This window comes from Coregonus lavaretus, assembly GCF_964263955.1.
Source record: "Coregonus lavaretus genome assembly, contig: HAP1_SCAFFOLD_1592, whole genome shotgun sequence".
Taxonomy (NCBI): Eukaryota; Metazoa; Chordata; class Actinopteri; order Salmoniformes; family Salmonidae; genus Coregonus; species Coregonus lavaretus.
The window spans coordinates 1-27,500 of record NW_028159359.1 but is presented as its reverse complement, the minus strand read 5'-3'; the positions used below and the strand labels follow the sequence as shown (position 1 = coordinate 27,500).

The 27,500-nt window shown below is 45.5% G+C and overlaps 1 protein-coding gene across 1 annotated transcript; it reads right to left on the bottom strand.

Annotated features, from left to right (window-relative positions):
• Nucleotides 1–12,164: 12,164 nt before the first annotated feature.
• On the bottom strand, nucleotides 12,165–26,897 carry LOC311122959 (uncharacterized protein; the record flags this gene model as incomplete). The annotated part of the gene is made up of 2 exons (XM_084197254.1): nucleotides 12,165–12,437; nucleotides 26,154–26,897. Coding segments are annotated over 2 exons (1,017 nt in total), but the record flags the coding sequence as incomplete, so codon positions are not given.
• Nucleotides 26,898–27,500: the final 603 nt, after the last annotated feature.

Here is a 27,500-nt window from a genome sequence, read left to right as displayed (position 1 = left end):
GTGCTAGTAGAGGTTTAATGCCAGTTAGACCTAAACAGCTTATCATTATTAAAAGTAAATCAAAATATAGTAAATCTATATGAAAGCAATTTCATTCCTCATCAGATATACACCTTGCATCTAGCCCTGTCTCCTATGGATTTATCCTCTCATTGTATCACACTATCTCATCGTATTCAGAGCAATTCACCTTTTCCAAATTTTGTTACGTTACAGCCTTATTCTAAAATGGATTAAATAAATAAAAAGCTTAATCAATCTACACACAATACCCCATAATGACAAAGCGAAAACAGGTTTTTAGAAATGTTTGCAAATGTATTAAAAATAAAAAACAGAAATACCATATTTACATAAGTATTCAGACCCTTTGCTATGAGAATCGAAATTGACCTCAGGTGCATCCTGTTTCCATTGATCATCCTTGAGATGTTTCTACAACTTCATTGGAGTCCACCTGTGGTAAATTCAATTGGTTGGACATGATTTGGAAAGGCACACACCTGTCTATACAAGGTCCCACAGTTGACAGTGTATGTCAGAGCAAAAACCAAGCCATGAGATCGAAGGAATCGTCCGTAGAGCTTTGAGACAGGATTGTGTCGAGGCACAGATCTGGGGAAGGGTACCAAAACATTTCTGTAGCATTGAAGGTCCCCAAGAACACAGTGGCCTTCATCATTCTTAAATGGAAGAAGTTTGGAACCACCAAGACTCTTCCTAGAGCTGGCCGCTCGGAAGGGCCTTGGTCAGGGAGGTGACCAAGAACCCGATGGTCACTCTGACAGAGCTCCAGAGTTCCTCTGTGGAGATGGGAAAACCTTCCAGAAAGACCACAATCTCTGCAGCACTCCACCAATCAGGCCTTTATGGTGGAGTGGCCAGACAGAAGCCACTCCACAGTAAAAGGCGCATGACAGCCCACTTGGAGTTTGCCAAAAGGCACCTAAAGGACTCTCAGACCATTCTCTGAATGTCCTTGAGTGGCCCAGCCAGAGCCCGGACTTGAACCCGATCGAACATCTCTGGAGAGACCTGAAAATAGCTGTGCAGCGACACTCCCCATCCAACCTGACAGAGCTTGAAAGGATCTGCAGAGAAGAATAGGATACACTCCCCAAATACAGGTGTGCCAAGCTTGTAGCAACATATCCAAGAAGACTCTAGGCTATAATCACTGCTAAAGGTGCTTCAACAAAGTACTTTGTACAGAGTTTGAATACTTATGTAAATGTAATATTTCCGTTTTTTATGTTTAATACATTTTCTACAAATTCTAAAAACCTATTTTTGCTTTGTCATTATGGGGTATTGTGTGTAGATTGATGAGGGGGGGGGGGGAATGATTTAATCCTTTTTAGAATAAGGCTGTAACGTAACAAAATGTGGAAAAAGTGAAGGGGTCTGAATACGTTCCGAATGCACTGTAAATGACTATCGCCCCGTAGCACTCACTTCTGTCATCATGAAGTGCTTTGAGAGGCTTGTTAAGGATCATATCACCTCCACCTTACCTGACACCCTAGACCCACTTCAATTAGCATACCGCCCCAACAGATCCATGGACGACACAATTGCCATCACACTGCAGACTGCCCTATCCCATCTGGACAAGAGGAATACCTACGTAAGAATGCTGTTCATTGACTACAGCTCAGCATTCAACACCATAGTACCCTCCAAGCTCATCATTAAGATCGGGGCCCTGGGTCTGAACCCCGCCCTGTGCAACTGGGTTCTGGACTTCCTGACGGGCCGCCCCCCAGGTGGTAAAGGTAGGAAACAACACCTCCACTTCGCTGATCCTCAACACAGGGGCCCCACAAGGGTGTGTGCTCAGCCCCCTCCTGTACTCCCTGTTCACCCATGACTGCATGGCCACGCACGCCTCCAACTCAATCATCAAGTTTGCAGATGACACAAAAGTAGTAGGCCTGATTACCAACAATGACGAGAAAGCCTACAGGGAGGAGGTGAGGGCCCTGGCAGAGTGGTGCCAGGAAAATAATCTCTCCCTCAACATCAACAAAACGAAGGAGCTGATCGTGGACTTCAGGAAACAGCAGAGGGAGCACGCCTCTATCCATATCGACGGGACCGCAGTGGAGAAGGTGGAAAGCTTCAAGTTCCTCGGCATACACATCACTGACAGTCGTAAATGGTCCACCCACGCAGACAGTGTGGTGAAGAAGGCGCAACAGCACCTCTTCAATCGCAGGAGGCTGAAGAAATTTGGCTAAGACCCACACAAACTTTTACAGATGCACAATTGAGAGCATCCTGTCGGGCTGTATCACCGCCTGGTATGGCAACTGCACCGCCCGCAACCGCAGGGCTCTCCAGAGGGTGGTGCGGTCTGCCTAACGAATCACCGGGGGCACACTGCCTGCCCTCCAGGACACCTACAGCACCCGATGTCACAGGAAGGCCAAAAAGATCATCAAGGACGTCAACACCCCGAGCCACGGCCTGTTTACCCCGTTATCATATACCTGCGTGCGTGCGTGCGTGCGTGCGTGCGTGCGACACGAGTGCCAGGGTGGGATTGGGGGAACAGTCATTTGCATTCACTAATGGTCCGCTGATGCCAAGTTGATATCAGTTCCTGAGAAATTAAAAATGGACTTTCTTGGCAGATGCCGGCATGCAAAACGTCCAGCCAATCCTATTTGCATCTTCTAATAACCCTGTTTAGCATCACATGTCTGACTGGAGCGTGGTGAGAACAAGGCTGCTTTTAATTTAATCTCCTTATTACGGTGCTTTGATTTACAAACGCTGCGTCCCAAATGGCACCCTTATTCCCTACACAGTGCACTACTTTAGACCAGCCCTGGTCAAAAGTAGTGCACTGCGTAGGAAATAGGGTGCTGTTTGAGACGCAGTCTTACAAAGAGATATGTGTCGGTGGTCAGATAGACTCTTTGTACCTTCTCTCCGTTCCCCATATGGCTCCTCCCGTTGGCTCAATCACCCACATTGTTATCAGGAAATATTCAAAAAGTATGGAAATCAGCTCTTGTGCTGCCACTCCATAAGGACGGGATTGTAGTGATCTTGATAATTATCACACTATTTCAAGGCTTCCTTGTCTAGCTGAGATTCTTGAATCCTTGGTAAAGTTATAACTTCGCTCTTTTTTTCCCCTGAGAAATGTATTTTGAATGTAATCCAATCAGGGTTTAGGCCTGGGCACAGCACTATCACAGCAACCACTTTAGTTGTTGTTGATCTTGTCAAAGCTTTACACTAAAATGAAATGTGCTGTTTTGTTTGTGGACCTGTCAAAAGCTTTTAATTCTGTTAATCGTGTTATTTGATTGAATAAGTTGTCCTCGACAGGCCTGAGCTCTGACGCCTGTTCATGGTTTCATGATTATCTTAGTGACAGAACTCAGGCCATCGTGATTGATGGGGTTAAGTCTGAATTTCTTGAATTACATAAATTACATATTTCTATAAACACCATCGGTCAATCTGTAAAAATAAATAAACTTCATCTATATTTGGATGATACTATTATGTATGCTACTGCCCCGACTGTTGATCTGGCTGTGTCAAAACTACAGTCAGATTTTATAGCTATGCAGAAATCCCTTGCTGATTTAAAACTTGTGCTTAATATGGGCAAAACTAAATACATGTTCTTCTCAAACTCTCGAAATAATGTTTACATTTACATTTACATTTGAGTCATTTAGCAGACGCTCTTATCCGTCAAGCGCTATGATGAAACTGGCTCTCATGAGGACCGCCACAGGAATGGAAGACCCAGAGTTACCTCTGCTGCAGAGGATACGTTCATTAGAGTTACCAGCCTCAGAAATTGCAGCCCAAATACAGTGGGGGAAAAAAGTATTTAGTCAGCCACCAATTGTGCAAGTTCTCCCACTTAAAAAGATGAGAGAGGCCTGTAATTTTCATCATAGGTACACGTCAACTATGACAGACAAATTGAGGGAAAAAATCCAGAAAATCACATTGTAGGATTTTTAATGAATTTATTTGCAAATTATGGTGGAAAATAAGTATTTGGTTACCTACAAACAAGCAAGATTTCTGGCTCTCACAGACCTGTAACTTCTTCTTTAAGAGGCTCCTCTGTCCTCCACTTGTTACCTGTATTAATGGCACCTGTTTGAACTTGTTATGAGTATAAAAGACACCTGTCCACAACCTCAAACAGTCACACTCCAAACTCCACTATGGCCAAGACCAAAGAGCTGTCAAAGGACACCAGAAACAAAATTGTAGACCTGCACCAGGCTGGGAAGACTGAATCATCAATAGGTAAGCAGCTTGGTTTGAAGAAATCAACTGTGGGAGCAAATATTAGGAAATGGAAGACATACAAGACCACTGATAATCTCCCTCGATCTGGGGCTCCACGCAAGATCTCACCCCGTGGGGTCAAAATGATCACAAGAACGGTGAGCAAAAATCCCAGAACCACACGGGGGGACCTAGTGAATGACCTGCAGAGAGCTGGGACCAAAGTAACAAAGCCTACCATCAGTAACACACTATGCCGCCAGGGACTCAAATCCTGCAGTGCCAGACGTGTCCCCCTGCTTAAGCCAGTACATGTCCAGGCCCGTCTGAAGTTTGCTAGAGTGCATTTGGATGATCCAGAAGAGGATTGGGAGAATGTCATATGGTCAGATGAAACCAAAATAGAACTTTTTGGTAAAAACTCAACTCGTCGTGTTTGGAGGACAAAGAATGCTGAGTTGCATCCAAAGAACACCATACCTACTGTGAAGCATGGGGGTGGAAACATCATGCTTTGGGGCTGTTTTTCTGCAAAGGGACCAGGACGACTGATCCGTGTAAAGGAAAGAATTAATGGGGCCATGTATCGTGAGATTTTGAATGAAAACCTCCTTCCATCAGCAAGGGCATTGAAGATTAAACGTGGCTGGGTCTTTCAGCATGACAATGATCCCAAACACACCGCCCGGGCAAAGAAGGAGTGGCTTCGTAAGAAGCATTTCAAGGTCCTGGAGTGGCCTAGCCAGTCTCCAGATCTCAACCCCATAGAAAATCTTTGGAGGGAGTTGAAAGTCCGTGTTGCCCAGCGACAGCCCCAAAACATCACTGCTCTAGAGGAGATCTGCATGGAGGAATGGGCCAAAATACCAGCAACAGTGTGTGAAAACCTTGTGAAGACTTACAGAAAACGTTTGACCTGTGTCATTGCCAACAAAGGGTATATAACAAAGTATTGAGAAACTTTTGTTATTGACCAAATACTTATTTTCCACCATAATTTGCAAATAAATTCATAAAAAATCCTACAATGTGATTTTCTGGAATTTTTTTTCAAATTTTGTCTGTCATAGTTGACGTGTACCTATGATGAATATTACAGGCCTCTCTCATCTTTTTAAGTGGGAGAACTTGCACAATTGTTGGCTGACTAAATACTTTTTTCCCCCACTGTAAATGCTTCACAGAGTTCAAGTAACATACACATCTCAACATCAACTGTTCAGAGGGGACTTTGTGAATCAGGCCTTCATGGTCAAATTGCTGCAAGAAACCACTACTAAAGGACACCAATAAGAAGAAGAGACTTGCTTGGGCCAAGAAACACGAGAAATTGACATTAGACCGGTGGAAATCTGTCCTTTGGTCTGGAGTCCAAATTTGAGATTTTTGGTTCCAATCGCTGTGTCTTTGTGAGACGCAGAGTAGGTGAATGGATGATCTCCACATGTGTGGTTCCCACCGTGAAGCATGGAGGAGGAGGTGTGATGGTGTGGGGGTGCTTTGCTGGTGACACTGTCTGTGATTTATTTAGAATTCAAGGCACACTTAACCAGCATGGCTACCACAGCATTCTACAGTGATATGCCATCCCATCTGGTATGGGCTTAGTGGGACTATCATTTGTTTTTCAACAGGACAATGATCCAACACACCTCCAGGCTGTGTAAGGGCTATTTGACCAAGAAGGAGAGTGATGGAGTGCTGCATGAGATGACCTGGCCTCCACAATCCCCCGACCTCAACCCAATTGAGGTGGTTTGGGATGAGTCGGACCGCAGAGTGAAGGAAAAGCAGCCAACAAGTGTTCAGCATATGTGGGAACTCCTTCAAGACTGTTGGAAAAGCATTCCATGTGAAGCTGGTTGAGAGAATGCCAAGAGTGTGAATCTCAAATGTAAAAGATATTTTGATTTGTTTAACACTTTTTTTGGTTACTACATGATTCCATATGTGTTATTTCATAGTTTTGATGTCTTCACTATTATTCTACAATGTAGAAAATAGTTTTAAAAAATAAAGAACAATCCTTGAATGAGTAGGTGTGTCCAAACTTTTGACTGGTAGTGTAAATACTTAGGCATTTGGATTGATATAGATTTGACGTTTAAAAAACAGATACTGTAGATGAGCTGGTTAAGAAGCTAAGATTTAAAGTTGGCTTTTACTACAGAAACAGATTGTGCCTTTCTCTAAGCGGTAAGAAGCAGATTATTCTGTCAATCTTTTTTTATCTGTTCTTGATTACGGTGATATTATTTATCAAAGTGCAGCTGCTACTACCGTTCACAGGATTGGTTAACTCTTGAAGTTCATAGGGTCTCCACCTAGCTAGGTAAATCTGCTTTTAGTTTTAATGCACCGAATTGCTGGAACAAAATTCAAAATACATTTCATCTTGATGTTCTTGTGCCGTTCGGGCAATTTAAAGTATTGATTGGGGATATATTTGTGGAGGAATGTAACAGTTTTTCTGAGTGATTTGTGATGTTTTATGTGATTTGTGATGTGCTTCCCATCACTGTGTTTTTGTATTTTAATGTGTGTATATAAAGTACGAGTCAAAAGTTTGGACACACCTACTCATTCTGTCACGCCCTGGCTCTGGGGACTCTTATATGTTGAGCCAGGGTGTGGAGTTTCGATGTGTTATTTTCTATGTTGTGTTCTAGTTCGTGTTTTCTATGTTGGCCAGGGTGGTTCCCAATCAGAGGCAGCTGATTCTCGTTGTCTCTGATTGGGAACCATACTTAGGCAGCCTGTTGGCACTTTTGTTTTGTGGGATCTTGTTCCGGAGAGGTTTGTGTTTTGTTAACCTTAGGGCTTCACGTATCGTTTTGTTATTCGTGTTTAAAGTACTCATTAAAAGATGTACGCATATCACGCTGCGCCTGGGTCCGTTACTTACGACGATCGTGACACATTCAAGGGTTTTTCTCTATTTTTACTATTTTCTACATTGTAGAATAATAGTGAAGACATCAAAACTATGAAATAACACATATGGAATCATGTAGTAACAAAAAAAGTGTTAAAATCAAAATATTTTTGGAGATTCTTCAAATAGCCACCCTTTCCCTTGATGACAGCTTTGCACACTCTGTGTGGTGATAGAGGTAGTCTCTGTGTGGTGATAGAGGTAGTCTAGTCTCTGTTTGGTGATAGAGGTAGTCTAGTCTCTGTGTGGTGATAGAGGTAGTCTAGTCTCTGTGTGGTGATAGAGGTAGTCTAGTCTCTGTGTGGTGATAGAGGTAGTCTCTATGTGGTGATAGAGGTAGTCTAGTCTCTGTGTGGTGATAGAGGTAGTCTCTATGTGGTGATAGAGGTAGTCTCTGTGTGGTGATAGAGGTAGTCTCTGTGTGGTGATAGAGGTAGTCTAGTCTCTGTGTGGTGATAGAGGTAGTCTCTATGTGGTGATAGAGGTAGTCTCTGTGTGGTGATAGAGGTAGTCTAGTCTCTGTGTGGTGATAGAGGTAGTCTAGTCTCTGTGTGGTGATAGAGGTAGTCTCTGTGTGGTGATAGAGGTAGTCTCTGTGTGGTGATAGAGGTAGTCTAGTCTCTGTGTGGTGATAGAGGTAGTCTAGTCTCTGTGTGGTGATAGAGGTAGTCTAGTCTCTGTGTGGTGATAGAGGTATTCTAGTCTCTATGTGGTGATAGAGGTAGTCTCTGTATGGTGATAGAGGTAGTCTAGTCTCTGTGTGGTGATAGAGGTAGTCTAGTCTCTATGTGGTGATAGAGGTAGTCTAGTCTCTGTGTGGTGATAGAGGTAGTCTAGTCTCTATGTGGTGATAGAGGTAGTCTCTGTATGGTGATAGAGGTAGTCTAGTCTCTGTGTGGTGATAGAGGTAGTCTAGTCTCTGTGTGGTGATAGAGGTAGTCTCTGTGTGGTGATAGAGGTAGTCTCTGTGTGGTGATAGAGGTAGTCTAGTCTCTGTGTGGTGATTAGAGGTAGTCTAGTCTCTGTGTGGTGATAGAGGTAGTCTAGTCTCTGTGTGGTGATAGAGGTAGTCTATTCTCTGTGTGGTGATAGGGGTAGTCTAGTCTCTGTGTGGTGATAGAGGTAGTCTAGTCTCTGTGTGGTGATAGAGGTAGTCTCTGTGTGGTGATTAGAGGTAGTCTAGTCTCTGTGTGGTGATAGAGGTAGTCTATTCTCTGTGTGGTGATAGGGGTAGTCTAGTCTCTGTGTGGTGATAGAGGTAGTCTAGTCTCTGTGTGGTGATAGAGGTAGTCTAGTCTCTGTGTGGTGATAGAGGTAGTCTCTGTGTGGTGATAGAGGTAGTCTAGTCTCTGTGTGGTGATAGAGGTAGTCTAGTCTCTGTGTGGTGATAGAGGTAGTCTAGTCTCTGTTTGGTGATTAGAGGTAGTCTAGTCTCTGTGTGGTGATAGAGGTAGTCTAGTCTCTATGTGGTGATAGAGGTAGTCTCTGTGTGGTGATAGAGGTAGTCTAGTCTCTGTGTGGTGATAGAGGTAGTCTAGTCTCTGTGTGGTGATAGAGGTAGTCTAGTCTCTATGTGGTGATAGAGGTAGTCTCTGTGTGGTGATAGAGGTAGTCTAGTCTCTGTGTGGTGATAGAGGTAGTCTAGTCTCTGTGTGGTGATAGAGGTAGTCTAGTCTCTGTGTGGTGATAGAGGTAGTCTCTGTTTGGTGATTAGAGGTAGTCTAGTCTCTGTGTGGTGATAGAGGTAGTCTCTGTGTGGTGATAGAGGTAGTCTAGTCTCTGTGTGGTGATAGAGGTAGTCTAGTCTCTGTGTGGTGATAGAGCCATTATTCTTCGCCTGTCATTTCCAGTTGCTTATAGAAACCCTTCTAAGTAGCCTAGCCATTAAATCGCATTGGAATTAATAATGATGCATTGGAATTAATAATGATGCATTGGAATTAATAATGAAGCATTGGAATTAATAATGATGCATTGGAATTAATAATGAAGCATTGGAATTAATAATGATGCATTGGAATTAATAATGAAGCATTGGAATTAATAATGATGCATTGGAATTAATAATGAAGCATTGGAATTAATAATGATGCATTGGAATTAATAATGATGCATTGGAATTAATAATGATGCATTGGAATTAATAATGATGCATTGGAATTAATAATGTTCCATTGGAATTAATAATGATGCATTGGAATTAATAATGATGCATTGGAATTAATAATGATGCATTGGAATTAATAATGATGCATTGGAATTAATAATGATGCATTGGAATTAATAATGATGCATTGGAATTAATAATGATGCATTGGAATTAATAATGATGTTATTTGTGTCATAGCTGATTACCAGACTGGCTGACTCTCCCAAGACAATCAATCCACCAGAAATTAGGGACAACTTATGCAGCATAAGAACAAATTAACAGTATTTTATTGCTTTGCCTCAGTTCATTGCGTTGCCTCCACAGCATTTCAATGCTATTGTAATACTATCCAAGAGCAATCATTTAAACAGTAATATAGTGTGTTGTAGTTCCATTTAACTCTCAAGTCAATTCAACATATTAATTAATTTATTCATGCATTTTAAACAATGGGCAATTATCAATTCATGTATTGGAATTCATCCACTGAATTGAAAAGATATGTACAGTGATCCCCCTGCTGATTTTGTACGTTAGCCCACTGACAAAGACATGATCAGTCTATAATTTTAATGGTATGTTTATTTGAACAGTGAGAGACAGAATAACAACAACAAAAATCCAGAAAGACGCATGTCAAAAATGTTATAAATTAATTTGCATTTTAATGAGGGAAATAAGTATTTGACCCCTCTGCAAAACATGACTTAGTACTTGGTGGCAAAACCCTTGTTGGCAATCACAGAGGTCAGACGTTTCTTGTAGTTGGCCACCAGGTTTGCACACATCTCAGGAGGGATTTTGTCCCACTCCTCTTTGCAGATCTTCTCCAAGTCATTAAGGTTTCGAGCCTGACGTTTGGCAACTCAAACCTTCAGCTCCCTCCACAGATTTTCTATGGGGTTAAGGTCTGGAGACTGGCTAGGCCACTCCAGGACCTTAATGTGCTTCTTCTTGAGCCACTCCTTTTTTGCCTTGGCCGTGTGTGTTGGGTCATTGTCATGCTGGAATACCCATCCATGACCCATTTTCAATGCCCTGGCTGAGGGAAGGAGGTCCTCACCCAAGATTTGACGGTACATGGCCCCGTCCATCGTCCCTTTGATGCGGTGAAGTTGTCCTGTCCCCTTAGCAGAAAAACACCTCCAAAGCATAATGTTTCCACCTCCATGTTTGACGGTGGGGATGGTGTTCTTGGGGTCATAGGCAGCATTCCTCCTCCTCCAAACATGAAAAGTTGAGTTGATGCCAAAGAGCTCGATTTTGGTCTCATCTGACCACAACACTTTCACCCAGTTCTCCTCTGAATCACTCAGATGTTCATTGGCAAACTTCAGACGGGCATGTACAGTGGGGGAAAAAAGTATTTAGTCAGCCACCAATTGTGCAAGTTCTCCCACTTAAAAAGATGAGAGAGGCCTGTAATTTTCATCATAGGTACATGTCAACTATGACAGACAAATTGAGGAAAAAAAATCCAGAAAATCACATTGTAGGAATTTTAATGAATTTATTTGCAAATTATGGTGGAAAATAAGTATTTGGTCACCTACAAACAAGCAAGATTTCTGGCTCTCACAGACCTGTAACTTATTTTTTAAGAGGCTCCTCTGTCCTCCACTCGTTACCTGTATTAATGGCACCTGTTTGAACTTATCAGTATAAAAGACACCTGTCCACAACCTCAAACAGTCACACGCCAAACTCCACTATGGCCAAGACCAAAGAGCTGTCAAAGGACACCAGAAACAAAATTGTAGACCTGCACCAGGCTGGGAAGACTGAATCTGCAATAGGTAAGCAGCTTGGTTTGAAGAAATCAACTGTGGGAGCAAATATTAGGAAATGGAAGACATACAAGACCACTGATAATCTCCCTCGATCTGGGGCTCCACGCAAGATCTCACCCCGTGGGGTCAAAATGATCACAAGAACGGTGAGCAAAAATCCCAGAACCACACGGGGGGACCTAGTGAATGACCTGCAGAGAGCTGGGACCAAAGTAACAAAGCCTACCATCAGTAACACACTACGCCGCCAGGGACTCAAATCCTGCAGTGCCAGACGTGTCCCCCTGCTTAAGCCAGTACATAGTCTATATAAGCTACAGCCTTTAATTAACCCTTTGTCATTATAAGATGTTAGACCATTAGACAGAAATATGATAATTAATTAATGCTTATAGAAATGTATGAAGTGCACTACATTTTACATTTACGTCATTTAGCAGACGCTCTTATCCAGAGTGACTTACGAATTGGTGCATTCAACTTATGATAGCCAGTGGGACAACACCCTTTTATAAAAAAAAAAAAAAAAAAGGATTACTTTATACAATCCCAGGTATTCCTTAAAGAGGTAGGGTTTCAAGTGTCTCCGGAAGGTGGTCAGTGACTCCGCTGTCCTGGCGTCGTGGGGGAGCTTGTTCCACCATTGGGGTGCCAGAGCAGCGAATAGCTGCCAGAGGTGGATGAACGTAGTGCCCTCGTTTTGGGTGTAGGGTCTGATCAGACCCTGAAGGTAAGGAGGTGCCGTTCCCCTCACAGCTCCGTAGGCAAGCACCATGGTCTTGTAGTAGATTCGAGCCTCAACTGGAAGCCAGTGGAGTGTGCGGAGGAGCGGGGTGACATGAGAGAACTTGGGAAGGTCGAACACCAGACGGGCTGCAGCGTTCTGGATAAGTTGTAGGGGTTTAATGGCACAGGCAGGGAGCCCAGCCAACAGCGAGTTGCAGTAATCCAGACGGGAGATGACAAGTGCCTGGATTAGGACCTGTGCCGCTTTCTGTGTAAGGTAGGGTCGTACTCTGCGAATGTTGTAGAGCATGAACCTGCAGGATCGGGTCACCGCTTTGATGTTAGCGGAGAACGACAGGGTGTTGTCCAGGGTCACGCCAAGGCTCTTTGCACTCTGGGAGGAGGACACAATGGAGTTGTCAACCGTGATGGCGAGATCATGGAGCGGGCAGTCCTTCCCCGGGAGGAAGAGCAGCTCTGTCTTGCCGAGGTTCAGCTTGAAGTGGTGATCCGACATCCACACTGATATGTCTGCCAGACATGCAGAGATGCGATTCGCCACCTGGTTATCAGAAGGGTGAAAGGAGAAAATTAATTTTGTGTTGTCTGCGTAGCAATGATAGGAGAGACCATGTGAGGATATGACAGAGCCAAGTGACTTGATGTATAGAGAGAATAGGAGAGGGCCTAGAACTGAGCCCTGGGGGACACCAGTGGTGAGAGCACGTGGTGCGGAGACAGATTCTCGCCACGCCACCTGGTAGGAGCGACCTGTCAAGTAGGAAGCAATCCAAGAGTGAGCAGCGCCGGAGATGCCCAACTCGGAGAGGGTGGAGAGGAGGATCTGATGGCTCACAGTATCAAAGGCAATGGATAGGTCTAGAAGGATAAGAGCAGAGGAGAGAGAGTTAGCTTTAGCAGTGCGGAGAGCCTTCGTGACACAGAGAAGAGCAGTCTCAGTTGAATGACCAGTCTTGAAACCTGACCGGTTTGGATCAAGAAGGTCATTCTGAGAGAGATAGCAGGAGAGTTGGCTAGAGACGGCACGCTCAAGAGTTTTGGAGAGAAAAGAAAGAAGGGATACTGGTCTGTAGTTGTTGACATCGGAGGGATCGAGTGTAGGTTTTTTGAGGAGGGGTGCAACTCTCGCTCTCTTAAAGACGGAAGGGATACGGCCAGCGGTCAAGGATGAGTTGATGAGCGAGGTGAGGTAAGGGAGAAGGTCTCCGGAAATGGTCTGGAGAAGAGAGGAGGGGATAGGGTCAAGCGGGCAGGTTGTTGGGCGGCCGGCCGTCACAAGTCGCAAGATTTCATCTGGAGAGAGAGGGGAGAAAGAAGTCAAAGCATAGGGTAGGGCAGTGTGAGCAGGACCAGCGGTATCATTTGATTTAATAAATTAGGATCGGATGTCATCAAACTTCTTTTCAAAATGGTTGACGAAGTCATCCACAGAGAGGGAGGAGGGAGGGGGAGGAGGAGGATGATTCAGCAGGGAGGAGGTGGCAAAGAGCTTCCCAGGGTTAGAGGCAGAGGCTTGAAATTTAGAGTCGTAGAAAGTGGCTTTAGCAGCGGAAACAGAGGAAGAGAATGTAGAGAGGAGGGAGTGAAAAGATGACAGGTCCGCAGGGAGTCTAGTTTTCCTCCATCTCCACTCGGCTGCCCGGAGCCCTCTTCTGTGAGCTCGCAATGAGTCGTCAAGCCACGTAGCAGGAGGGGAGGACCGAGCCTGCCGGGAGGATAGGGGACATAGAGAGTCAAAAGATGCAGAAAGGGAGGAGAGGAGGGTTGAGGAGGCAGAGTCAGGAGATCGGAGGGAGAAGGATTTAGCAGAGGGAAGAGATGATAGGATGGAAGAGGAGAGAGTAGCGGGAGAGAGAGAGCGAAGGTTGCGACAGCACATTACCATCTGAGTAGGGGCAGAGTGAGTAGTGTTGGAGGAGAGCGAGAGAGAAAAGGATACAAAGTAGTGGTCGGAGACTTGGAGGGGAGTTGCAGTGAGATTACTAGAAGAACAGCATCTAGTAAAGATGAAGTCAAGTGTATTGCCTGCCTTTTGAGTAGGGGGGGACGGTGAGAGGGTGAGGTCAAAAGAGGAAAGGAGTGGAAAGAAGGAGGCAGAGAGAAATGAGTCAAAGGCAGATGTAGGGAGGTTAAAGTCACCCAGAACTGTGAGGGGTGAGCCATCCTCAGGAAAGGAACTTATCAAGGCGTCAAGCTCATTGATGAACGCTCCAAGGGAACCTGGAGGGCGATAAATGACAAGGATGTTAAGCTTGAATGGGCTAGTGACTGTGACAGCATGGAATTCAAATGAGGAGATAGACAGATGGGTCAGGGGAAAAAGAGAGAATGTCCACTTGGGAGAGATGAGGATTCCTGTGCCACCGCCGCGCTGACCAGATGCTCTTGGGGTATGCGAGAACACATGGTTGGATGAGGAAAGAGCAGTAGGAGTAGCAGTGTTTTCTGTGGTAATCCATGTTTCCGTCAGCGCTAAGAAGTCGAGGGACTGGAGGGTAGCATAGGCTGAGATGAACTCTGCCTTGTTGGCCGCAGAACGGCAGTTCCAGAGGCTGCCAGAGACCTGGAACTCCACCTGGGGTCGTGCGCACAGGGACCACCAGATTGGAGTGGCAACAGCCACGTGGTGTGAAGCGTTTGTATGGCCTGTGCAGAGAGGAGAGAACAGGGATAGACAGACGCATAGTTGACAGGCTACAGAAAAAGGCTACAATAATGCAAAAGGAGATCGGAATGAAATGAACTAAACATCTGGGGAAGCGATAGAGCGGGGCCTCCCTCACTTACGTTTCACTGAAACACTCCAATATAACTCTCCCAACTTCCACTTTAGAAATTTGACAAAAGCCCCATGGGCCCTAGTGCACTGAATAGGGAATAGCCATTTGGGACGCAGTCAAAGCTAGTGGCGCCCTGTGGAATCCAACTGGCTCTCACAGTCTCACGTCAGAATTAAACATTCATCCATGTTTCTCAAACGTCAAATTTCGAATTTGTTGCAAGCATAAAATGTCGAAGTGTTTAAGGGTACATTTAGGCATTAAACTCAGAAATGTTAAGGTTAGGTATTAACTCCGGATGGTTAAGGTAAGGGTTAAGGTTTGGGATAGGCTTAAAACAAAAATCTCAAAAACAACTTTCTATCGCTAGATTCAAATTTGCAGCTGTTGAAATCAGATGCTCACGCCCATCCACTATCCCCGTCCACAACGCAAAACCCAAACCTACTTGTAGGTAACAGCGCTCACTGTTGCCGCTAGTGGCCAGTTTCCATGTCATCTCCTGACGTCCTCATACATGGATGGAAAATCGAATACTGACTTTTATCACGGGTGACCACAAGAACAGTAAACCAAGAAAATGTTGACCAACTGGGGACATTTTGTTGGTCCCCATACGGTCAAATGTTATTTTGGGTTTAGGGTTAAGGTTAGAATTAGTGTTAGGGTTAGGGTTAGAATTAGGTTTAGGGTTAGGGTTAGGAGATAGGGTTAGTTTTAGGGTTAGGGTTAGGAGCTAGGGTTAGGTTTAGGGTTAAGATTAGGTTAGGTTTTTGGGTTAAGGTTAGGGTTAGGGTTAGGGTAAGGGTACGGTTTAAGGTTAGGGGTTAGGGAAAATAGGATTTTGAATCGGACTGAATTAGGGTTAAGGTTAGGGTTAGTGTGCGTGTGCGTGTGTGTGAGTCTGTGGCTGCCTGCCTGTTTGCCTAAATGCATGTGTGTGTGAAATCCTTCAAGGTTTGAAGCTGATTAAATCTCCATGTATCTTCCCATATGTCAGTTAGCCCTCTGTGTTGGGTTTCTCTCTCCATGCCGCTACTAGTACTAAGGACTCACATCCACAGGGAAATGACTCCACTCTCATTTACCTTTGATGAAAAGCTCTATGTAATAATCAGGCTGATCTATGTAATATAGTCAGGCTGATCTATGTAATATAGTCAGGCTGATCTATGGTATATAGTCAGGCTGATCTATGTAATATAGTCAGGCTGATCTATGTTATATAGTCAGGCTGATCTATGTTATATAGTCAGGCTGATCTATGTTATATAGTCAGGCTGATCTATGTAATATAGTCAGGCTGATCTATGTTATATAGTCAGGCTGATCTATGTTATATAGTCAGGCTGATCTATGTTATATAGTCAGGCTGATCTATGTTATATAGTCAGGCTGATCTATGTTATATAGTCAGGCTGATCTATGTTATATAGTCAGGCTGATCTATGTAATATAGTCAGGCTGATCTATGTTATATAGTCAGGCTGATCTATGTTATATAGTCAGGCTGATCTATGTTATATAGTCAGGCTGATCTATGTTATATAGTCAGGCTGATCTATGTTATATAGTCAGGCTGATCTATGTAATATAGTCAGGCTGACTGAGGTATTAGTGTAGGCTGTGGCCACTCCACACATGACTAGTCAGAGACTAACAGCCTCTCTGGAGTCATGGTGGTACGCTAAAATGATTATTATCTCAAAAAGGCCGTGTTATAACACACTGGGAGTAGAATATAAGGCATTATACGTACTTCAAATAAATATAGTTTTTCTAAAAGGATATTTGGTAGCACATTCCCTGACCCAGCAGTAGCTACTACAAGTAGAAAAGTATGGGTTACCTGTTCAGACATCAATATTCAATCAGCTCAATACTGTTAAGGCTCTGAATAAGAATTGAGTTTTAGCATTCATGGACCATTCCCTGTGCCTCTACCGTAGCATGCAAATGTGGGAACTCTAAAAGAAATGTCTGTGTTATTTCTCCAGCCTTCTGTGAAGGGAAATTGTAGAGAGAGGGAAAAGAAGATTGATGTATTTTTATTGTGTGTGCGTATGGTAGGACAAAACAGACTCGTTGACTGGAAGGAGAGCAAATGCACAAATTATTGAGAGTGAATTGTTTTGTCGCAGAAAGTTAAGCTTAACAGGCTAGAGTCTATTTCGTTTCATGTATTTTTGTGTGCAGGGTGTATTTACCCACAGCCTGTATAGGCCTCCTCCCCGTTCAGACAGGAGCCGTGTTTACTAGGCTCTCTTCCGGGACAATGTGGACCAACCGGAGATCCAATGCAACAATTGTTTACTCGCAGACGACTATAGGGAAGAAGTGGCTACTCTTAGCAAACAGATGAAGAACTTGCACAATCTAGCGGGGAAAGCACCCCGTCTACCTTCTCCTTCTCCACAACACAGGCCTCCTCTGCCATCTCACCAGCCGTTATTATCGGTAGCTCTATGGTAAGAAACGTCTCGGTTCCCGGGGCGATAACCTTGGGTACAGGACATTACTAAGCTGCTTCCTACTGCCAGAACAAGGAGGCTGTCACCGTCGTAGTCCATGTGGGATCTAATGACATTAGGATGGCTAGCTCGGAATGGCTGAAACAGGATTTTTAAAGAACTGATTGGAACTCTGAAAGACTCCAACAAGCATCCGATTCAGCAACCTACTGAATCAGCGAAAGATTCAGTAGGTTGCTGGCACTACACGACTGGCTACGAGTGTACTGTAACTCTGTTGGAGTTACTTTTGTGGATAACTTTGACACCTTTTGGAAACAGAAGATGTTCTACAGAGAGGATGGGGTCCATCCAAACCATCTTGGTGCCTGGACCCTGCCCTCACATTTTAAGGCTGCACTCAGACATTGACTTATCCGATCATAGTATGTTTGTATTAGAGACTACGTCTGATCTGAATCCGATCACAGTATGTTTGTATTAGAGACTACGTCTGATCTGAATCCGATCACAGTATGTTTGTATTAGAGACTACGTCTGATCTGAATCCGATCACAGTATGTTTTGTATTAGAGACTACGTCTGATCTGAATCCGATCACAGTATGTTTGTATTAGAGACTACGTCTGATCTGAATCCGATCACAGTATGTTTGTATTAGAGACTACGTCTGATCTGAATCCGATCATAGTATGTTTGTATTAGAGACTACGTCTGATCTGAATCCGATCACAGTATGTTTGTATTAGAGACTACGTCTGATCTGAATCCGATCACAGTATGTTTGTATTAGAGACTACGTCTGATCTGAATCCGATCACAGTATGTTTTGCATTAGAGACTACGTCTGATCTGAATCCGATCACAGTATGTTTGTATTAGAGACTACGTCTGATCTGAATCCGATCACAGTATGTTTGTATTAGAGACTACGTCTGATCTGAATCCGATCACAGTATGTTTGTATTAGAGACTACGTCTGATCTGAATCCGATCATAGTATGTTTGTATTAGAGACTACGTCTGATCTGAATCCGATCATAGTATGTTTGTATTAGAGACTACGTCTGATCTGAATCCGATCATAGTATGTTTGTATTAGAGACTACGTCTGATCTGAATCCGATCACAGTATGTTTTGCATTAGAGACTACGTCTGATCTGAATCCGATCACAGTATGTTTGTATTAGAGACTACGTCTGATCTGAATCCGATCACAGTATGTTTGTATTAGAGACTACGTCTGATCTGAATCCGATCACAGTATGTTTTGTATTAGAGACTACGTCTGATCTGAATCCGATCATAGTATGTTTGTATTAGAGACTACGTCTGATCTGAATCCGATCACAGTATGTTTGTATTAGAGACTACGTCTGATCTGAATCCGATCACAGTATGTTTGTATTAGAGACTACGTCTGATCTGAATCCGATCACAGTATGTTTGTATTAGAGACTACGTCTGATCTGAATCCGATCACAGTATGTTTGTATTAGAGACTACGTCTGATCTGAATCCGATCACAGTATGTTTGTATTAGAGACTACGTCTGATCTGAAAGCACACAGTTGCAGCATTGGACTGATTCATCTAAACACCAGAAGTTTGATCTAAAAAATAGATGTTTTATTATAACTCTGGCCTCTCAAACCAACGTGGACATCCAGGTAATATCTTGAAATTTGGCTAAATAAGACTGTGCCAGATACTGATTGGTGAGTCCTTTGACTGGTTATAATGTTTTTAGATCTGACAGAGTTGACAGAGGGGGGACGTGTCGCCATATTTACAAAAGACAACTTAAATGTTTCTGTATCTCTCACTACCTCTGTCCCTAAGCAATTTGAATGTCTAGTCCTAAATATGGGTCTTGGTAATAATGTCCAACTTACGCTAGTCTGAATTTATCGTCCTCCTTCTGCTTCAACATGTGCTCTTAGCCGATTGCCTGACTTTCTATCTAACTATGCTAAATCTGAATGATTAATTTTTGGGTGATCTTTTTCTGGATTGGTTGATGCAAGCTTCTGATAGGCTGAAAGATATCTGCATTGAGCTAAATCTAACTCAGCTGATAACTCAACCAACCCGCCCCAACTTAAAACACCCTGAAAAATCAACTATTTTAGATATTGTTTTGACATAAGTAAACAGCCAATGGAATTTCTGCAAAATGAGTTCCGTGACCATTGTCCCATTGCCTGCATGAGATGCAAAGCTACCTAAATCTCGCCCTTGCATTATTACAGAGAAATTACAGGAATTTCAATGAGGAACTATTCTTGTCTGATCTGGGATTGTGTAACTGGGAGGTTGCGTCAGATATCTCTGACTCGGATCAGGCTCTAAATTGTTTTACTTCTTTAATCAACTCTATTGCAGATAAGCATGCACCGTCCAAGAAACTAAGGGTAAAGGACATAGCTAATCCCTGGTTCACACATTAACTATCAGAGAAATGTAGCTTGGGCTAAGGCTGGCTGATTCCACATCTGACTGGCAGTCCTTCAGACACTTGGGAAATAGATGTCTTTCCCTGGTTAGAAAAGCAAAATCGACATCTTGAACTCTATCTGAGAATGGTGGGAATCCAGCTTCCTTCTGGAAGGTAGTCAAATCTCTGAAACAAAACTCCACCCCCTCATTACCCCAACAGGTTATGACAACCTCTGGTCCCGTAACAGATAAGATGGGCATTTGTGGTGCTTTTAATAACCACTTTGCCTCAGCGGGCCACCTGTTTGATAAAATAGCTTCTGAAAACTTTACTCACCTTGTGCCAGGTTGCAGAGAACGATACATTCCCGGAGACACATTCCTCATTTTCATTTCAACCATTTGATGTCTATGATGTACAAAATACCTTATTGAAGATGTAAAAACAATCCACTGGGGCTGACTCAGTTATTGCAGAATCATGTGACCCATTTCAAGAAACTAGGCATTTGTCGTACGTCACTACTTCACAGGAGAGGCATTTATCAAAATGAGTTTTTTGGCAGAAATTCCTTCTGGAACATGGGAACTTTCATGTGCCTTAATAACAAACTTTATGCCATCTGTAAATACAAATAAAAATTGTTAAATTACGAGTCTAGTTGGTTTAGCCATGGAAAAAGACAGGAACCTTCCCGCTAGTCATGATTGGCTGAAATAATGAATGGGCTGGACATGCTGAAAGATGAGTTTGGATTGGTCTGCCATGTAGCATGCTTCTGTCTATAACATGAGCTGCTCAGTATGTGTAGGTAATCCTTTTCTCAAGTTGCTTTTTATTTTTATTTTTTATTTTAGAACTGCAAAAGTGTTGTTACTGCTCTCAACATTGTTACTTGGCACTATCGACAAAGATCAGTGGGAAAAAGTTGTGACTACTTTCTGGAGGACGATCGTGCCATGCTGACTCTCTCTGACTCTGAAAATGCATCAGACGACAAGGAAATCCCTGATTTTGGTAAAAACATTTTCATTGAACCAGACATTGTAGAGTCTTCTGATGACGGTGATGGGGATGAAATGGCGATCAACAGTGTTGTTGTCACGGAAGAAGTTGACCGGGTTTTGAAATCAATGGAATGCCCGGTGGAAGCGGAGTATGATTGCAAATGCAGAGGGAGTCGAAAAGAGAACACAGAAGAGAACATTACATCTTCAAACTAAGGGCAACCATGGCATCCATGACAGAGAGGGAGAAGCGTTCATCCATGTCTACGGGTAAGAGTCTCGCTACATTTTCAGATATTATAAGTTTCTAATTTTGTCAAAAAGTCGTTTTCATTTCAAGTTAAAGCATACTGTTAGCTAGCCAGCTAACGTTTGCTGGCTTGCTAGGTAATGTTACGTGTATGATCTGTGTAGTAATATTATTCGTATTTCAGAAAGCTATTTACATTGCTAGTTATAGCTTAATGTTAGCTAGCTAGCCAACATTGAACCTAGTTGATTAGCTTTAGCTATGGGCAGATTCATGCATGGTGGCTAGCTACGACAATCAGTTTGTATTTCTAGTAGTATAGGTTGGGATTATGGTTCATGGTTTAGCTCACTCTGTTTAGTACATGGCCTCGCATGTGAATCCTTAAAGAGATGGGTGGGGCTAAGGCTTAAGAGGGTGTGAATGATGCTGATTGTGCGTAAACAAAGAAAAGCTCTCCAGACATTTCAGCGGGTATACTTGTCGTAGATGATGTGCTATATTGTTTAGACAATAAAAATGTATTGACCTGTCGAAGGCATTTGATACAGAACCCTGGACAGCGCCCTGCCTTAGCGAGGAACAAAACAGAACCCTGGACAGCTCCCTCCCTTGGAGAGGAACAGAACAGAACCCTGGACAGCTCCCTCCCTTGGAGAGGACCAGAACACAACCCTGGACAGCGCCCCTCCCTTAGAGAGGAACAGAACAGAACCCTGGACAGCGCCCCTCCTTAGAGAGGAACAGAACAGAACCCTGGACTGCGCCCCTCCCTTAGAGAGGAACAGAACAGAACCCTGGACTGCGCCCCTCCCTTAGAGAGGAACAGAACAGAACCATGGACAGCTCCCTCCTTTGGAGAGACACAGAACAGAACCCTGGACAGCTCCCTCCCTTGGAGAGGAACAGAACAGAACCCTGGACAGCTCCCTCCCTTGGAGAGGACCAGAACACAACCCTGGACAGCGCCCCTCCCTTAGAGAGGGACAGAACAGAACCCTGGACAGCGCCCCTCCTTAGAGAGGAACAGAACAGAACCCTGGACTGCGCCCCTCCCTTAGAGAGGAACAGAACAGAACCATGGACAGCTCCCTCCTTTGGAGAGACACAGAACAGAACCCTGGACAGCGCCCCTCCTTAGAGAGGAATAGAACAGAACCCTGGACAGCTCCCTCCCTTAGAGAGGGACAGAACAGAACCCTGGACAGCTCCCTCCCTTAGAGAGGAACAGGACAAAAATCGCTTACTGATCTTAAACTAGTGCTAAATGTTAATAAAACCAAGTTCATGCTGTTCTCTAGGTCTCGTAATATTGACCCTGACCTGCATATTTGCACATTGAAGGGAGCCCAAATTGAGCAAGTTCCCCATTATAAGTGCTTGGGTATTTGGATTGATGATAAGCTCTCTTTTAAAACACACATTGAAAAACTAACAAAAAAGTTAAGATTGGTTTCTTTTATATAAATAAATCCTGCCTCACTTTGGAAAGTAGAGGGAAGATTTTTCAAGCAACACTTCTCCCAGTGTTTGATTATGGTCATATAATCTACATGCATGCTGCAGCTTCTGTTTTAAAACCTTTGGATTCAGTCTATCGCTCAGCACTGCATTTTATCACTGGGGACAATTTTCATACACATCATTGCATTTTGTATAGGTCTGTTGGCTGGTAGTCTCTGACTACCGGAAGCGTCCAGCAATGGCTACTTTTTGTACACTGAGTGTATAAAACATTAGGAACACCTGCTCTTTCCATGACACAGACTGACCAGGTGAATCCAGATGAACGCCATGGTCCCTTATTGATGTCACGTGTTAAACCCACTTCAATCCGTGTAGATGAAGGGGAGGAGACGGGTTAATATTTTACTGCAGTGGCCTAAATCAGGGTCACACAAGAGTGCTTCTTGGTAGTCTTAAAGAAATCTACTTTGAAACAAAAGTATTCACCTCACACACATGGTTAGGGGCTTACATAATGAAGACCCCTGTACCATGTTAGATATAGAGTAGAAATGTATTCAATTTTGAGTTTGTATTCCAATATTACACTTTATCTACATCACAGAAGACTGAACTATAACAAAACCATTTGACATAGAAACACCAGATTGTCAGCAGGTTTAAAAAAAAAAAAAGTTTATTAATTATGAAATTATGAAAAATATGAATAACATTCCATCCATGAGATTACTAGGTCATTTGACTGCAGGAATGGGCTACAGAAGGATTTTTAAGCCTTGAGATAATTGAGACGTGGATTGTGTATGTGTGCCATTCAGAGGATGAATGGGCAAGACTAAAGATTTAAGTGCCTTTGAACGGGGTATGGTAGTAGATGCCAGACACACCGGTTTGTGTCAAGAACTGCAACGCTGCTGGGTTTTTCACGCTCAACAGTTTCCCGTGTGTATCAAGAATGGTCCACCACCCAAAGGACATCCAGCCAACTTGACACAACTGTGGGAAGCATTGGAGTCAACATGGGCCAGCATCCCTGTGGAACGCTTTCGACACCTTGTAGAGTCCCTGCTATGTTTTCATTCCCCCAGCTCATGGAACAGACTTCAGGCCGCATTGAAATTAGACCCACTAGTCTCCATTGGACAGTTTAGATCGAGTTTAAGGGAGGTGATATGTGAGAATTGTGTTATTTTATGTACATTTATTATTATTATTTTTTTTTACCCCCTTTCTCTCCCCAATTTTCGTGATTATGATCTTGTCTTATCGCTGCAACTCCCTAACGGGCTCGGGAGAGGCGAAGGTCGAATTCATGCGTCCTCCGAAACATGACCCGCCAAGCCATGACCCGCCAAGCCATGACCCGCCAAGCCACGCTTCTTAACACCCGCTCGCTTTACCTGGAAGCCAGCCGCACCAATGTGTCGGAAGAAACACTGTTCAACTGACAACCGAAGTCAGCCTGCAGGCGCCCGGCCCGCCACAAGGAGTCTCTAGAGCAGCCAAACCCTCCCCTAATCCGGACGACGCTGGGCCAGTTGTGCGCCGCCCCCTATGGGACTCCCGGTCACGGCCGGTTATGACACAGCCTGGGATCAAACCCCAGGCTGTACTGATGCTGCAACACTGCGATACAGTGCCTTTAGACTGCTGCGTCACTCGGGAGGCCCCGAATTGTGTTTGTTTTGATTAATCTTGTATTTATGGCATTGTATTGATATTATATATTTTTTTGTTTTGAGGGGTAGATATTGTATTGATATTATCTTGGACTCTGGGTGGTCCTCTGTAGCTCAGCTGGTAGAGCACGGCGCTTGTAACGCCAGGGTAGTGGGTTCGATCCCCGGAACCACCCATACACAAAAATGTATGCACGCATGACTGTAAGTCGCTTTGGATAAAAGCGTCTGCTAAATGGCATTATTATCTTACATTGCGTATGTTCATGTACACAGGGCTCCCTTGTAAATCAGACCCTGGTCTCAATGGAGACCGACCCTGTATAAATAAAAGCTAAATAAAATGTTTAAAATATCAGCATAAAGAACAGATTGATGGCAGATCGTTTTTTCATCATTTGAACAACCGGCTGCTGCTGCATTTTTGCATGTTAGCGTGACGAGCAAATAAATGTCCTCTAATAAAAGTTATTTCACAGATGATCTAGCAGCGCTATAGTCTACAAACACGAGTCTCTCTCTCCGCAAATTATCTCATTGTAAATGATCTCTTCTCCACATTGGAGCCCAGGAAACGCTGCTTAATGGGAATTGCGGAATGGAATCTCTCATTCATAGCAGTTGAACACAGTGGAGTGATGAAATACCCACGGTCATTGATCCGTTGAAAGGTAGCAGTCAAGGTCATTTACAAGACAAATCAGTCAATTGTTACAGCAAATGAAATGCAGCAGGTACTGCCTGCCTGCCTGCCTGCCTGCCTGCCTGCCTGCCTGCCTGCCTGCCTGCCTGCCTGCCTGCCTGCCTGCCTGCCTGCCTGCCTGCCTGCCTGCCTGCCTGCCTGCCTGCCTGCCTGCCTGCCTGCCTGCCTGCCTGCCTGCCTGCCTGCCTGCCTGCCTGCCTGCCTGCCTGCCTGCCTGCCTGCCTGCCTGCCTGCCTGCCTGCCTGCCTGCCTGCCTGCCTGCCTGCCTGCCTGCCTGCCTGCCTGCCTGCCTGCCTGCCTGCCTGCCTGCCTGCCTGCCTGCCTGCCTGCCTGCCTGCCTGCCTGCCTGCCTGCCTGCCTGCCTGCCTGCCTGCCTGCCTGCCTGCCTGCCTGCCTGCCTGCCTGCCTGCCTGCCTGCCTGCCTGCCTGCCTGCCTGCCTGCCTGCCTGCCTGCCTGCCTGCCTGCCTGCCTGCCTGCCTGCCTGCCTGCCTGCCTGCCTGCCTGCCTGCCTGCCTGCCTGCCTGCCTGCCTGCCTGCCTGCCTGCCTGCCTGCCTGCCTGCCTGCCTGCCTGCCTGCCTGCCTGCCTGCCTGCCTGCCTGCCTGCCTGCCTGCCTGCCTGCCTGCCTGCCTGCCTGCCTGCCTGCCTGCCTGCCTGCCTGCCTGCCTGCCTGCCTGCCTGCCTGCCTGCCTGCCTGCCTGCCTGCCTGCCTGCCTGCCTGCCTGCCTGCCTGCCTGCCTGCCTGCCTGCCTGCCTGCCTGCCTGCCTGCCTGCCTGCCTGCCTGCCTGCCTGCCTGCCTGCCTGCCTGCCTGCCTGCCTGCCTGCCTGCCTGCCTGCCTGCCTGCCTGCCTGCCTGCCTGCCTGCCTGCCTGCCTGCCTGCCTGCCTGCCTGCCTGCCTGCCTGCCTGCCTGCCTGCCTGCCTGCCTGCCTGCCTGCCTGCCTGCCTGCCTGCCTGCCTGCCTGCCTGTCTGTCTGTCTGTCTGTCTGTCTGTCTGTCTGTCTGTCTGCAATTAGAGGATCTGCCAGACACATGCCAACAGTCCTCCAGCCATGTTGACCCTGCCTGTCACTCTGCTCTGCCCAGGTCTGAGTCTCTCTGAGCAGTGATTAAAACCTCTAATCTCTCTCCATCTCCCTGCTCAATCACCAGGGCAGTTACAAGTGTTTGGGATGGTCGATAGAAAGGTCCAGTGAAAGGATCTGTCAAGAAGTTGGCACAAGTCCCCCCTGGTCCCACTCGCCCCCCTGGTCCCACAAGTCCCCCCTGGTCCCACTCGCCCCCCTGGTCCCACTCACCCCCTGGTCCCACAAGTCCCCCCTGGTCCCACTCACCCCCTGGTCCCACAAGTCCCCCCTGGTCCCACTCGCCCCCCTGGTCCCACTCACCCCCTGGTCCCACAAGTCCCCCCTGGTCCCCCCCCCTGGTCCCACTCACCCACTGTTCCCACTAGTCCCACCTGGTCCCACTGGTCTCCCTGGTCCACCTGGTCCCACTGGTCTCCCTGGTCCACCTGGACCCACAGGTCTCCCTGGTCCACCTGGTCCCACTGGTCTCCCTGGTCCACCTGGTCCCACTGGTCTCCCTGGTCCACCTGGTCCCACTGGTCTCCCTGGTCCACCTGGACCCACAGGTCTCCCTGGTCCACCTGGACCCACTGGTCTCCCTGGTCCACCTGGTCCCACTGGTCTCCCTGGTCCACCTGGACCCACTGGTCTCCCTGGTCCACCTGGACCCACAGGTCTCCCTGGTCCACCTGGTCCCACTGGTCTCCCTGGTCCACCTGGTCCCACTGGTCTCCCTTGTCCACCTGGTCCCACTGGTCTCCCTGGTCCACCTGGTCCCACTGGTCTCCCTGGTCCACCTGGACCCACTGGTCTCCCTGGTCCACCTGGTCCCACTGGTCTCCCTGGTCCACCTGGTCCCACTGGTCCACCTGGTCCCACTGGTCTCCCTGGTCCACCTGGACCCACTGGTCTCCCTGGTCCACCTGGTCCCACTGGTCTCCCTGGTCCACCTGGACCCACTGGTCTCCCTGGTCCACCTGGTCCCACTGGTCTCCCTGGTCCACCTGGACCCACTGGTCTCCCTGGTCCACCTGGTCCCACTGGTCTCCCTGGTCCACCTGGACCCACTGGTCTCCCTGGTCCACCTGGACCCACTGGTCTCCCTGGTCCACCTGGTCCCACTGGTCTCCCTGGTCCTAGGTTATTTTCATGGTTGACGTGTGAGCCGCATATTGAAAAGAGGGTTAGAAGAAGGACACACCAAAGAAATTGAACATCGTAATCATCATCATCCATCCCTTAACTTTAACTGTTGATGCGTTCCACACTTATATAACCAAGCATTCTGAATGCCCGCTAACATAACATTTACATTTACATTTTAGTCATTTAATGGTGGCAACATAACATAGCATTGATTTAGAGGTTTCTTTTTATGTGATGAATTTTATTGTTATTTGCACAAGACATAGAACAAAGACAGCTGTGTAGATGTTAAACCCAGGTTTTGCTTTAAAGTGACGTTGAAATGACGGCAGTGATTTTCTCCCCTACCTGTTCCTTTCTTCCTCGAGTGAGTCAAAGGGTTTCCTATTGATCCGTTTACCCAGGAGGACTCTTAGACAACGGATCAAACTCTGACGGCGAATAGAACGGCACAGTGTGTTCTTAAAGCCAATACACACATTACACAACACACACACACACACACATTACACAACACACACACACACACACATTACACAACCACACACACACACATTACACAACACACACACACATTAACACACGCACACACA